Source organism: Paramisgurnus dabryanus, chromosome 3, assembly GCF_030506205.2.
Source record: "Paramisgurnus dabryanus chromosome 3, PD_genome_1.1, whole genome shotgun sequence".
NCBI classification, from domain to species: Eukaryota; Metazoa; Chordata; class Actinopteri; order Cypriniformes; family Cobitidae; genus Paramisgurnus; species Paramisgurnus dabryanus.
This window is the reverse complement of record NC_133339.1, coordinates 7,860,757-7,875,806: the sequence shown is the minus strand read 5'-3', so window position 1 is coordinate 7,875,806 and position 15,050 is coordinate 7,860,757. Positions and strand designations below refer to the sequence as shown.

Sequence of the window (15,050 nt, the reverse complement as noted above, 5' to 3'; positions counted from 1 at the left end):
CGGCCACTACGACACAAAGACACTGTTACTTGGACTTCGAGTATTTCTCACCGGCTCTGCTGTTTACAGCTTTCTGGGTAGGTATCACGTTCACGGTCTGTTCTTCAATTATTCACTCTCGTTCTTCTCTCTCCACAGGCGGCCACTAAGACACAAAGACACTGTTACTTGGACTTCGAGTATTTCTCACCGGCTCTGCTGTTTACAGCTTTCTGGGTAGGTATCACGTTCACGGTCTGTTCTTCAATTATTCACTCTCGTTCTTCTCTCTCTCCACAGGTGGCCGCTAGGACACAAAGACACTGTTACTAAGACTTCGAGTATTTCTCACCGGCTCTGCTGTTTACAGCTTTCTGGGTAGGTATGGTTTCCTCCGTAGGTCAGCAGAGGGGCGAAGGTCACACACCACCTCACCGGGTCGAGCGCTGCCCTATCTCCACTGCCCGTAGGCCGATCGAATCCTGGACAGGGGCGCCCCTTTGTAGAGACCGCGGGGGCGGCGGACCCTTTTGCCTCTGACCCTGCGACAAAACAGACACAGGTAAGTTTACACCACGAATATTTCCAATGTTTTACTCACAGTCACTGACAGCTCTTGGTCTGCGTCCCTTCGTACTCCGAAACAGCACACTCTGTATGGTAGCAGTAATTTCTGAGGTCGTTAGCCTCTCCGTCTTCTGCCCAGTAGAAGAAATGGATGATGCGGGGCTTCGTCTAACAAGACACACAGCAACCCACAGCAAATACACAGCACCACTCCAACGTGAAAAGCTTATTAATTGCAAAGTCTCACTCACCACACTATAAGTGCAACACAACAAGGGAAGCGCCCGGTGTCTTCCACTGCGCTTGGGCTGAGATCGGGGCGATGGAAAATACGACCAAAGTAAGGTCTCGTTGCTGTGGCTGTTTGGATTTACACTTCTAACGGCTCGCCCACCACACTATTGTAGGGGTAGGGCCGCCCTCCCTCTCCTGGAGGGTTCCAACGGTTACACAGGCTAATTTTTGCAAGTTACTCCACACCAAAAGGGTATACTCACAGCGAACAGCCTTTGTTTACGTTGTACAATCAGGTCAATTTCTTCCTGCTTTACTCCTTCAAAAGTACTGGTTAGGCCAAGGTTCCCTTTTTACCCATAGGATTTTCCCTTTACTCCAAACAGGTCCACCGTCAACTACAACGAGAGAGGGAGAGAGAGAGAAATACAGACAGCCACCACGTCTAACAATGAGCACAGCTCCGTTCCTCAGCACACACTACAACCCCTTAACTGTGATCTAACTGTGCTTTTTATATTCCACCATGTACTCTAGTTGTCCAATTACCCGGCGATCTCTTTAACTATGCACAGCTGTACACAATCGGCTGATTACAGCCCTCGCGAAGCGGCCGGATGTCCGGTGTTTCTGTTCTCCGGTCTGGACGGAAACATCCGGGCGGAACCAAACTTCCTCAACTTTTTGGTTCCGCCCTGAAAGATCGTCACCCCGTGACATGACGTATGTTGAAATAACGTCTGTCCTTTTGTGGCTTGAACTGCTAGTTATTTCGCTACAAATGAGACTACCATTATGATTATACTAAGTCTGAGTTAGTGAACGTACATCGACACCTACAGTACTATGTTCACAACATTTCATTCATGTCATGACATTGTGAGTTATTTACTAAGTCATACAGTCAGACTATCTCTTACCATCACCACCCCACCCCCCCTCAGAAGTGATGCTGTATAAACCTCATTGTAACTTTGAAGAATTAAATCTTCAAAATATAAGGTCACGCAGCACATCGTTTGAAAGCTTAGGCGCTGATTCAGTTTGTTTACTTACCTTCAAATTCTTTCCTTTATCCACTTTGGTGAAATTGTAAAAAAATTTTTTTTCATAAATCCCCAAGAGTCCAAGGAAATGGAAAACAGCAAAAACATCTTTCCACATGCCTTTAACGCGTTTTTCTGTTCCTCTTTTAAAATCGATGCGCTGCCGATATCTTGTACAACAGACTCAATGGCAGAATCCATACAAGTGAATTCTCAAGCGGCAGCCATTTTGTTGGCTGATTCAACACAAGCGCTCTTTGGTGACGTGGTTGATAATGTTACTGTTGATCATCTGTCCATCATTGTATAAAGCCCTGCCTGACAATTTGATTGGTTCGATCTGCTTTCGCCCAAGCATAGTAGCGCCACAATGGAGCAATCCCAGACCGAACTTTCCGACCTCAAATGTTGTGGGCTGGGCTACGTTTGGCTGACACCCAGACTAGCGTTAATGCAGAGCTTTATGAAGCAGCAAGTGCGCTTCAAGCTCCCACTCTATAGGTGGCGCAGAGAGACCAACAGCCATAGCAAACAGCCACCAGTAGAAGATCATGCCTCGAACCTAAAGCACACTCCCTGCTTTGGATTTAATGCTAATAGTGTTATAAATAACATTCAGTTTCTTGCAAAAACTGATCCATTTAGTTCACAAGACGTCAATATGTCACCAGGAGTTATGGGAGATTACTTTTGTATTGGATATATCTGCAATCTGGCGGATTCGTTAACTTGCATTACGGAGCACTGGGGTTTCTGCAAAATATCTTCTTTATTGTTCTAATGAGAAAAAAAACATCAGATGGCGTAAGTGTTAGTAAATAAACTTGATTTTAAAAGTGTGCTACCGTGTTCTATATTACAGTTCGTTGAATTTATTTTAATTGTTCTTTTATTTAAATAGTCTACCCTTTATGTTGTCAGTAATTACTGTGCTGCTAATTTCTAATATGGCAGTGTTTATTTGTTAGAAAAATGTTAGGCTACCTTATGGCACTTTTCCATTGCATAGTACCCCGCGGTTTAGGTCGGGTCAGCTCACTTTCACTTTTTAGCTGAGCCTTATTTAAGTTGCATTTAAGCATATATGCGGATGTGCGCGTCATGAATGTGCCGCCACAAGCTGCAAGTCTTTAAAAAAATAGTATGCTGTTTTTAAATCCCACAGTTTTTCATCGCTAAAAGGGAATTTGGGAACTTAGAGCAAATCACAGATGACAAAAGGTTTATTTGAGACAGCGCAAGCCATCATGAAGGTGAAGCTAATCTTTTACATTATAGCGATGACGCTGGTAGTGACGATTCTCTCAGACCAATTAGTGATCTACAGTGTTTTCATGTCACGTTTTGGTATTAGCTCTGGTCGCTTGGAACCCCAATCGAGGTGTTACTAAGAAAAATATTGGGTACTACGTACTGCACCCAGTGGAACGGCTCCAAAAGTAAGCTGACCCGACCCAAATCGTGGGATACTTTGCAATGGAAAAGCGCCTTTATTAAAAGTATTGCTCTAAACAGACCTATGTGTTTTGTATCACTTCAGTGTCTGTTCTCGGAGCATGCATGAGGCATGTCACTTCCGGCTTGCGCTGTTCTGTAGTTTATTAAAGTTTATTAATTCTGAAAGTGCCACATGTCCATATTGCACCAAAATGCAACACTACACTCCCTTAGGTCCGCAGCAACACACCGCTGTCAGGACTCTGCCATAAGATGGCTGCCTACAGATGATTCAGATTGAATTCGCAGCGGCAAGAGTGGTCTTCAATGAGCCAAAGAGGGCGCACGTCACTCCTCTCTTTGTCAAGTTACACTGGCTTCCTATAGCAGCCCGCATCAAATTTAAGGCTCTGCTCCTGGCCTTTAAAACCACCACTGGGTCAGCACCCCCTTACCTTCACTTACTTATAGAGCCTTATGTACCCTCTCGATCACTGCGCTCTGCCACCGAGCGACGGCTTGTGGTACCATCTCAAAAAGGGAAGAAAACACTAACGCGTACCTTCTCAGGAACCGTCCCACAACTGTGGAATGATCTGCCGGTCGTGATACGATCAGCTGACACTGTAGCTGTCTTTAAGACTCGGCTAAAAACCCATCTCTTCCACCATTACCTAACTTCCTAATTACAGATTTACTATCTTTCTTTAGTTACCCTTCTCTTTATCTCTTTCTCTATTTACCTTCCTCTTTATCTAAAAAAAAAAACAAAAACAAAAAAATTACTAACCTACTCTTGGCTATGTATATTGTGTTGGACTTGAGGAGACTATTTCCAGTGCACTTATGTATTGCTGTTCTTATGTTGCCATAATTGCTTCTATGGTTTACCTCACTTGTAAGTCGCTTTGGACAAAAGCGTCTGCTAAATGACAAAATGTAAATGTAAATGTAAGAGTCTTGTTTTATATTTGTATTTTGTCATGGTGGCAGAGTTGGCAGTCCCAGGCTTTATGTAGAGGCTCATGCCTTGTTTATTGTGGCATGGGCCTCCGGTGTCTTGTCTTGTGACCCCGCCTCCTCGTTCTCCTGCTTATTAGTAATCATTAGCTTTCTCCCATCACCTGTTCCCGCTCGTTATCTTGCTTGTTTTTTTTCTATTTAATGTCATTGTATCCTTAGTTCTGTGCAGGTTCATTGTGTTCTGTTTCCGTGTTCGTGTTACAGTCAAGTCTAGTTATCCAGTCAAAGTTAAGTGTTATATGTTTTCATGTTTTGTACCCCCTCGTGGGTTTTTGTTTTGTCAAAATAAAGTGTTTTCTGTTTTTCCCCCGACATCGTTTGCATCTGGGTTCATTCGTACTCTAATCCTCACAACCGCCACATAATAGGATAGGTTAGCAGATGGCCAAATATAAATTGGCCACACACACACACACACACACACACACACTCTGCTCAGTTACTCTGATTTTCATGCACAGCCATTTCTAGGGTTTACAAAGAATGGTGTGAAAAGGGAAAAACATCCAGTATTTGGAAGTCCTGTGGGTTAAAATGCCTTGTTGATGCTAGAGGTCAGAGAAGAATGGGCTGACTGATTTAAGCTGATAGAAGAGCAACTTTGACTGAAATAACAACCGAGGTATGCAGCAAAGCATTTGTGAAGCCACAACACCCACAACCTTGAGGCGGATTGGCTACAACAGCAGAAGACCCCACTGGGTACAACTCATCTCCACTACAAATAGGAAAAAAGGCTACAATTTGCACGAGCTCACCAAAAATGCACGGCCAACCTGAACATTGTTTCTGACCATGTCCATCCCTTTATGACCACCATGTACCCATCCTCTCATGGCTACTTCCAGCAGGATAATGCACCATGTCAAAAATAATTTCAAATTGGTTTCTTGAACATGACAAAAAGTTCACTGTACTAAAATGGCCCCCACAGTCACCAGATCTCAACCCAATAGAGCATCTTTGTGATGTGGTGGAATGGGAGCTTCGTGCCCTGGATGTGCATCCCACAAATCTCCATCAACTGCAAGATGCTATCCTATCAATATGGGACAACATTTCTAAAGAATGCTTTCAGCTCTTTGTTGAATCAATGGCACATAGAATTTAGGCAGTTCTGAAGGCGAAAGGGGTTCAAACACAGTATTAGTATGGTGTTCCTAATAATCCTTAATACCAAACGCAACAACCAGACATTTTGATGCTGGGAAAACGTTTTGATAAACGTTCTGAGTTGCTGACACATAAGAACCACTTAGGAACAACACCACTTCTGTTGCTAAAATGCGTGCGCAGGCTATTTGACCACGTGGACTGTAAAAGGGTCCATTATTCAGGAGATCCTAAAAAGTTACACATTGCACCTTTAATGAAAATAAATGAAACACAAGCTATTACTGCACATTTTTAAAGATGTGATCATATAAATACCACAAACATCTTAATTAAGGCTAAAATGGGAACCTGTATGGAAGCAGAGCCCATCAAGAGGATGAACTGGTTTGCCCTGTCAACCATTTCGTTAAACTTTGGATCCTCATATTCGAACCGATTTCCAAAAACAATAGCTGAGATGATGTTAGAAACGGCATAATTTACTGGCTGGGTTGTATTAAAAGGATTTCCTGCAAAAGATACAGAAACAAAGATCAGATTTTGTTAAACATCAGCACTTAAATTGGCATTTATGAACTGTACACTGTAGTTGATATACCTTGGAAGGTCTCAAAAACTTCCCGCAGATATCGCGTCTCCTGAATAATTTTCTCTTCGCTCAGTTTCCTTCCCATCCCAAAGTCTCGAAGAGTTGAGAGAGCAAATTTTCTCAGGGTTTTCCACCTATCACCATTTGTAAAGATGATTCCTTCAGAAAAAGAGCTTCTCTTAGTTTGTGTTTATGACATTTTCATACTGTTTGTTTGATATGTAATCATTTACTCTGTAATAGCCTTTATAAGGGTTCAACTTACATACAACCAAGTTAAACAAATTATACTGATTCAATCCTTGTTTAAAGCTTTGTTTAGCTCGTCCAATTTGTTGTACAAGCTAGTCCATATTTTAATCCCTCTATCTTTAGTATGCATTGGCTGCATCTGAAAGCTTAGGCCGCTGACTCATGAGGTGTGTTTGAGATGCGGCGCTGCGCTTACCAATCGGTGAGGTTTGCCGCGTGCAGTCAAGGGAGGAGTTGAAGACGGAGCCGACAAGTCGTGACATGTGCACCTTGTTTCCTTTTTGAATTGTGAATGAAGTGAATTAGATGGTGAATTTGTCAAAAAACAAACCTTTTAATAAACATTGCAACCACAACCCTTTATATTGAATATATTTGCGGTTTATAGTGTATGCCTAAAATAACAGGAAACATAAGCCTAGATTATTAAAATACCAATAGAGATTGGTCTTTCACTTCTTTTAATTTTTATTTTATTACATGACACAATATAACATATTCAGGTATATTAACAAGTTTTACATGTTATAGACTAGGGCTGTCAATAGATTAAAATATGTCATCTACATTAATCTCAAATTAATCTCACATTTTTATCTGTTCTAAATTTACCTAAATTTAACACTATTCAAGTTTTTAATGCTCTAATCAACATGGATTTGGACAAATATATATTTTATATATGCGCTTATATCGTTAAAATATGGCCCTAAATCAAGCGGTTATGATCGTTCTGCAAGTGGAGCTGTTGAATTCAAGTTTTTAATGCTGCTTGCTGATGCGAGACCCCCTGTGGACATCCCTATGCAACAACTCTGTCCTGTCATTTATCAAGGCCACACCCCGTTACCCATAGGACAAAGTAAGAGTCAGGATGCAGGTTTTCCATTGCATTTTGCACAGTGGCAGAGAAACCGGTGCAATTCAAGTTTTCGTGGCAACTGTGGGTCTAGTTTGCACAATTTAAGAGCCCATATAGGCAGACATGTAGAAATTGCTTGAAAAAAACACTATGCCAAGTATGCCGGTCAGCTCCTGCTATGCAAGCATCAATGAGGACACTCTCACCAGTCTGTAATGAGTACACTGAGATTAGAAATGTATCAGCTGGCCAGGCAGCTTTCAGAACATGTACTGTGCTGCGGGATGAGGTGAGTCTCCCACTCCTCCTGGATACGGGTGCAGCTGCTTCATTGCTCAATGCCAATACATATCACAAGTTGTTTTCCCATCTGCCATTAGAGCAGCCCTGCACATCACTTTGTGGCTACAACAGTACCAGGATTACTATGCTTGGTGTTCTCCGTGTCTCAGTATCTTATGTCTCCAAACACCTGTTCCCATTCTACATTTCTGAACGGAGAGCCAACCTCCTGGGGCTTCATCTTTTTACCAGCTTGGGGTTAACACTGCGAGATGATAAAGGTGCTGATATCCACTATGTCACCTCCACCTGGCAACACTGGCCATCAATGTTTGATGGACTGAGCTGCCTCACAGCGTTCACCAACAAGCCTCTGGTGGACCCTGAGGTATCGCCAATCATACTACCCTGCGCAGGATTCTTTTAGCCCTGTGGGAGGAAGTCACTGCTGAGCTTCAAATGATGCTGGACATGGGGGTGATTGAGCCAGTTAATGTGGCCCCCAGGATTTATAACCTGGACATTGCAAAAAAAATCTGGTGGAGTACAAGTCTGTGTTGACCTGCGCTCTGTAAATAACGTTGTTATCCCCGACAATTATCTATTACCCACAGCAAAGTAGTTGATCACTCACTTCTATGGTTCAATGGTCTTTACAAAGCTAAATCTGCACCAGGGTTACCTGCAGGTGCCACTCCACCCTTTCAGCTTTTGTCACACATGCTGGTGTATTTCATTATACTCGTATGCCATTTGGCCTAAGCTCCACCCCTAGCTGTTTCCAAAAGGTGATGGCCACCATCTTTGCTGGCATTCCTGGAGAGACAGTTTTCCTGGATGACATAGTTGTTCATAGATCTGATGTCCAGACCCATAACAATCATCTCAGTAGGGTGGTCAGTGCTCTCATGGCACGTAACCTTACATTAAATGGAGATAAATGCACGTTTGCAGCCTCAGCCATAGATTTTGTAGGGTTTTGTCTCACATCTAGGGGCATCGCCCCTCTTCAGGTGATTAACAAAATACCAGAGCCCACCTCTGCCTCACAGGTAGCCTCATTTCTGGGAATGACAGCCTACTACCTTCATTTCCTGCCTCATTACTCCCAAACCACAGCACCACTTCACCAGTTTCTAAAAAAAGAGGAGCCATGGGACTGGACTGCAGCATGCTCTGAGGCCTTCCAGACATTGAAGTCCAAGCTTACCACACCACCTGTCCTGGCCCACTTTGACCCTGACAGTCAGACTATCGTCACCTGTGATGCATTCGCCTCCAGAGCTCTGAACCAAACGGAACAGCGCTACTTTGTCTGTGAACGCAAGGCTCTCACGTGTATCTGGGCAACTGAAAGATGGCACCTGTTCCTCTATGGTCATTGTTTTATCCTCCACACTGACCATCAGGCTCTGATCACACACTTGTCAGCGCCCGGCTCAGATCATAAACCCTTACGAATACACAGATGGGGCATTATGATTACCACCTCAAATTAATACCAGTGGAGGGACAATGTGGTCGCTGATCTTCTATGTTGATCCATTGATGCGACCACAAACAACAGCCTTGACAGGCAGTGATTACATGGAGCCCAAACTCATCCAGATGCTCTATGCACCTCTGAAAGCATCTGTCTCCCTGAAGGAGCTGCAGAGGGAGTCCAAGTGTGACCCCATATTGACAAAACTTCACACATTTATATACTTGGGGGGCCAGCACGGATGCCTGAGGACTGTCAACCTTGTCTCCTCAGTGGGAAGACTGGAATACCAGCTTCAACCCCTCCTCAACCTGTTCCATGGCCATCTCTCCCATGGGATCAACTTCAACTGGACATTTGTGGGAAAATTCATGACCATAGAGTTCCTCATCATCAGTGCTTTCTGGTGGTTGTGTATGATCTCCATTCTAAATGGCCTGAGGTAGTACCAGCCAGAACAGTCACATCGCAGACCATCACACAATAGCTGGCTGGGGCATGCCCCGTGCCATCACTACGGACAATAGGCCACAGTTCACCTCTGCAGACTTCTCCACTTTCCTTTGCAATAGTGGAATTAAGCATATCGGGCCTGAACTGTCCCACCCCCAAGCAAATGATGGGGTTGAAAGGTTAAATCAGCGCCTTAAGAATGGCGTTTGTGCACATCTTGTCCCGGGGTACACATTCCAAACAGCACTCAATTTAACTTTGATGCATTACAGAGCTAGCCAGCACACCACTACCAAGGCCTCTCCTGCTTTGTTCATGCTCAGCCAAAAGATGGAGTAGCCATTGTACAGACTGAGAGCAGGAGACTTGTCAGCAGCAGCAAATGGCACCTGGGTAGCAGCCAATGCAGCGGTAACTTCAAACCAGAGGCGAATGAAGGAAAGCTTTGACAACAGGCACAAGGTCAAGGAGAGTAGGATAACAGTGATGGACTGGGTTCAGGTCTGCAGACCCCATCGTAGCAGCAAAAAAGCATAGTTTTGGTCTAAACCCCTCCAGGTGGATCTTCAGTTACAGTCTGCCAAATTCTTGTTGAGCGATGGCTCTTGCTGGCATACTAGCAGACTCTAGGAAGCTTCACAGGTCCATTCTGGGGGGTCCCCTACTTGATGGCCCATATCAACAGGTTCAGGGATGGTGCGCGCCAGGCCCCCAAAATTTTTCGGGGTGCCGGCGCCCGCCCTGTGGGCCAAAGAAACTAAAGGCCCCAAAACGCAGTTTGAGCAAATTCCACAAGGTGGCATCACAACCTACCACTGGCAGCTTAACTGAACCCGGACTTCTCCCCGCTCGCTCCGGGTCTGCCATGAGACATCCAACCGTCCCACGATCCAACAAAACGTCCCGCAGGTGGTTTGGACCCCAGGAATAGCCGATTGGTTGCTATTGGCCGCCCATGGCCCCATACCGTGGCCCGTACCGTGGTTATGGAATTGTTTGTGAGGCTACAAATGGTGCCCCTGTCCAAGTCTCGACATCGTCTAGCTGCAGTGATTAAGATTCTCGAAAGTCGAAATTTATGTCTGAAAAACTCAAAGGTTTTTTATCCTTAGGTTTTTTCCTTTCGAAAAATAAAGTTTCTCCAATAATCTTGAAACTCTGAATTCTGAAAGAACGCAGTTGTACTTAGGCAGGAGGCACATTTTTGGCTCACCAAGACCAATCCAGGGCTGAGATACAGGTCCTTGTACAATTTATTCCATTTATAAAATAATGGGACATGTGGAATTGTCAGGATGAGGTGGGATGGTGGGTGTGTTTTGTGTAAGTAAAGTGTGTTTTTTGTGTATGTATCAATGTACCGCTTTTTATTCCCTTGATTGCCCAAGACAAATTTCTCCAATAGGAGACAATAAAGGCTCATCTAATCTAAAATACCCACTTCATGGAAATTGTTGTTTTGACCCCAGGGTGTGTAAACAGGACTCAGGGGGCCCTCCCGACTGCCACTGCACAGTTAAAACTACTTTAAAAAATGGGCTTTCCTCAGGTGTGGACTCAGGTTGCTTCATACAATTTATAACACTTGCCCTCGTACCTGATATCAATGATCCCCATTACAGTTAATTTGACAGAATTTTAAATGTTGTTTCATGGATTCAGAGGTCTCCTTATTAAAAAGTGACCGTAATACGTCATGTGTAACAGTGTTGTCCTCAAACTTTACTCTAGGTACCTAGTGTAAACTTGCCCTGACACCAGTGTAATAACATGTAGGTAGGACCCTTGGCCATCCATGTGGACACCAGTCTGGAAGATTTTTTCCTCCTGGGGCCCCTGGAGGTGCATGTACTTACTTACCTAACAGCACATAGAGTACATAAATTTGTTCAAAACATGTGTGTCCATGAATATACCACACGTAGTCCACAAAATAAACTCCTGCTTGTCATTCCGTGTATGACAGGAAGTTTCCACCTGTAATTTATTCGATGGACAACGTGTATGCTTTTCATTGACATTGTGTTACAGGATGAAAAAATGACCATTTTGGACAAAACTTGACGTAATTCACTCAGCACACCTTATCAAGCACTCTCATGTTGATTAAAGGTCAAAATTGTTCAAAGTTGCTCAAAACACGTGTTCACGAATATAATACACGTGGTCCACAAAATTGATTGCGGGTGGACTGGTTTTTGATGACACTTGCACTCTTTCTGTACGGCCCCCGATTGTCCGTGTGGTTTGAAATCGCACACAGAGTTGCGACACATGCCCCTGGCCGACACACCTAAAGGGATAAAACCTAGGGCTGAGATAAATATTTTTTATCATTTTTAATGTAGAGCTCTGCTTGCCCATTCACTTAAATGACAGACACTCAGAACAGGCCTGATTTCATCCTAAAACCCATCCACATTTAAACTTTTTAACCCAAGGTCGCAGTTTGGGAGCCAACAATGTTACTACCAGCAAAGTTTTGGCATCCTCATTCTGACCGTGTTTTGGGTGTTCCATGTGTAATTTATTCAATGCTTTTTACTACTTGTTTCATGGTCTGCCTCAAAAAAGGGGTCAGAAAGAACCTGCAACCTAGGGGCCTTTTTCTTCCTAGGGCGTCGACGTTGTGAGGACAGACAGACAGGACCCTCGAGGCCCCCAACCTTAAATGTCAAGGTCCTACGACTTGCCATTTCCGTATGGAAGAACTTCCTTTTGCCCATTAAACCAATGTAATTCTTATGAAAAGTTAAAAAGTCCTATCTTTTTTGACCTCCTAATGAATCTGCAGGGTCGCAAAACTTTTCTGTCTGTTTGGGGGCAAGTGATGAGAGCATTGTGACGTTGAGACCTCTGCCTGACCCAGGGGGCCCATGACAGACCCTTTGTGACCCACGCGGGCCAACTGTCCCTTTCGGGGCATTGGCGTTTGCAGTTGTCCCAACTGCAATTGATACGGCTATGAAAACAAATGAAGGGAGGATGCGTTTGGCCGTTTTTAAATGAAAATTTCCACAATTTCAAACTGAACCAGGTACCTACAGGCGAGGGAGCCTAGTGAGAGAGCGCCACAGCACATGCCCCTTCGGCCCCCTCCACTGGAGCCAGTACAGCCACGACCAGGCCCGGAGTTTCAAAGTTCCCCTGTCAGGGAGGCCCCAAAACCATCTTTGCCAGCATTGGGGTCTCAAAACCTCCAGCCACTGCTTGACGTTAATCAGGGTGGCCAAGCTGTGCCACAGTCGATGGCATTGGAGAGCCAACCGGTTCAAGCAAGGGCTCGCCCTGCATATCTGAAGGACTTTATCACAGACTATCAGTATAGGTTTTTGCCATTTCTCCTCAACTATAATTTAAGTTTTTGTGAATTGTGTGACGTTAGATCCAGATAGGCGTTTTCTGAAGCGCTGCCCTGCTATTGGTCTGACAATGCAAACGTGTCTTGATTTTGACTACGCAGCTGGAGGTCAGAGGCTATTGGTTCTGTGAGGCCCGTTTAAAACCCTGGCTCGCACAGGCCCAATAGTGCAAAAGCGGCTATTGTCTCAGGAGTCTCAGGAGACAGGAAGTAAACCTAACATTGGATTCAGACGTGCCATGATACCTTCATGCATTGGAGATATATTACATTGAATTTTCTCAAATTACAGAGGAACAAAAAACAAACAAATAGAAATAAATTAAAATAATTTGTTTAACTGATGGTTAACATTAAAATGGTGATGTGTTACCATGTACTTTATTGATGTCTTGGAATATGGGTGTTATGTCTCTTTCCCCGAATTCGTCAGCCTGGTTCACCAGTGCTTGTTTAACCGTCTTGTATCCGGCCAAAACCACAATCTTTTTGGGTCCAAGATGAACTTTGAACACTGACCCATATTTCTTGGATAACTAAACCGGTAAAAAGAGCAAGGAAAAGCAAAACATAACATGTACATTTTCAGACACAGTGCAAATCAATGTGTAAAAGTCCTCAACATGTGCTCTAGTTTTTTTATTAGTATTGCTAGTATTAGCCACGCTTCACTCCGCCCTGTGACAAATACAAAAGAAGCAAAACACTTTGTACCTTTTCAAACATGATCCCGGTTACACAATAATTCAAGTTACACAGGTATACAGGTGTTGCTTAAAACTATATCATGTGAATTTATTTAGAGAAAACAGCTAAATGCTAATGCTAATGTTTGTTTATTCATCTTCTAAGCATTCATTCAAAGTATTGTTTGTCAGACATCCTCATTCAGAGGTTCTGCACATGGCACACATTATCACCTATTCAGACTGGTTATGGGCATCCAATGCACCAAAAGCTGGTTTGCCAAACCGCCATTAAAAAAAGAAGACTGTTAGTCCCCTTAGTGGCTCCTATCGCAGTGTTTGGAATAAAAATTAATTAAATATTACTCCTCTCTGCAAAAATATGAAGTAAACATATAAAAATTAATCAATATTTTTCCAAATATCCACACCTTGAATTGAATTATATATATATATATATATATATTCAGTAGCATAGCCATTTATTGTCATATTACTGTGAAAAATTATTAATCATAAGAATATAACCATGCTATAATGGCACTATATAGTGGATTCTTATTTCTGTGCCCTGAGAATATGATTTAGAATGTTCAGTGATGTTACTGAACTGCCAGCCAGATTCAAACTGCTTTTGGGCGTTGGTTGGTGCTGAGACTGAAAGAATGAAAAAATTTGACACATATTCCTAACTGCTTGCATTATTATGTAAACATAATAGGGTGAATTTTAAATCTTTCTTTTGTATTTCTTACATCTGATTTACTGTCTGTTAAAGGGATAGTTCACCCAAAAATGAAAATTGTGTCATAATTTACTCATCCTTATGTTGTTCTAAACATTGTTTCTATTTTATTTGACGAACACAAAAAATATATTTTGATAAAAAAGCACAGTTGATTGTAACCGTTGACTTTCATAGCAGTAATAAATATTATGGAAATATTGTGATAAATATGTGTGTTCATCAAAAAAAGAAATTCATACAGGCTTAGAACAACACAAGGATGAACAAATGATGACTGAATTTTCATTTTGGGTGAACTATCCCTTTAATAAAGCTAAATATCTAACGTTGACTGCAGTAATTCAGTAAAAGTTTTTCAGGTAATCTAAACTCCATGATAAACCTTAAACTTACTTCAAATAGCAGAGCTCAACATAAATATGGATTAATCTTTATTACGATGTTACAGAAGTTAGTCAGTCAGGAGCAGTGAGTGATTTTCTTTTTATCTTTTCTTTTGATATTTAATTAACTTTGATGACAGACTTCACGAGGTTAGGCTTATTATAAGATTTATATTGATATGTATTGAATATACAAGATATATATTGTTTACTGTGAAAATCACTAAGACATCTATGCTTATGATTTTTTAAAGAAATGCAAAAATACAGTTGTTTAAGTTCTGTCTGTGCATGCGCACTTTTGGTGCACGTCGCACTTTCAAGTTCAAGGTGAAAATCCAGTCCAATTAATAATCATACAGTAGCATATAAAGATAATTTTAAGGAAAAAACATTGTGTTGGGTTTTGTTGCAAAAAGAAATGCAAATATAAGACTTTATTCTGTCCACAAGACAATAGCCTCTTTCACACAGTAATACTGGTAAATTACCATGAATTTACCAGAATGAATTTACCAGTAAATACAAAAATCTGCTGTTCACACACGC

The 15,050-nt window shown here is 42.5% G+C and overlaps 1 protein-coding gene and 1 pseudogene across 1 annotated transcript in view; both read right to left on the bottom strand.

The window, feature by feature from the left end:
- Positions 1-15,050, bottom strand: part of LOC135768826 (cytochrome P450 2K1-like) — a 125,292-nt pseudogene that overhangs the window by 77,007 nt on the left and 33,235 nt on the right.
- Positions 1-15,050, bottom strand: part of LOC135734257 (cytochrome P450 2K1-like) — a 29,890-nt gene that overhangs the window by 13,611 nt on the left and 1,229 nt on the right. Inside the window, exons 2-4 of the mRNA XM_065253195.2 lie at positions 13,058-13,220; positions 6,001-6,150; positions 5,751-5,911 (exon numbers count right to left, since the gene is read on the bottom strand). Coding sequence (XP_065109267.1) covers positions 5,751-5,911; positions 6,001-6,150; positions 13,058-13,220 — 474 coding nt within the window. The remainder of the gene's footprint in view (positions 1-5,750; positions 5,912-6,000; positions 6,151-13,057; positions 13,221-15,050) is intronic.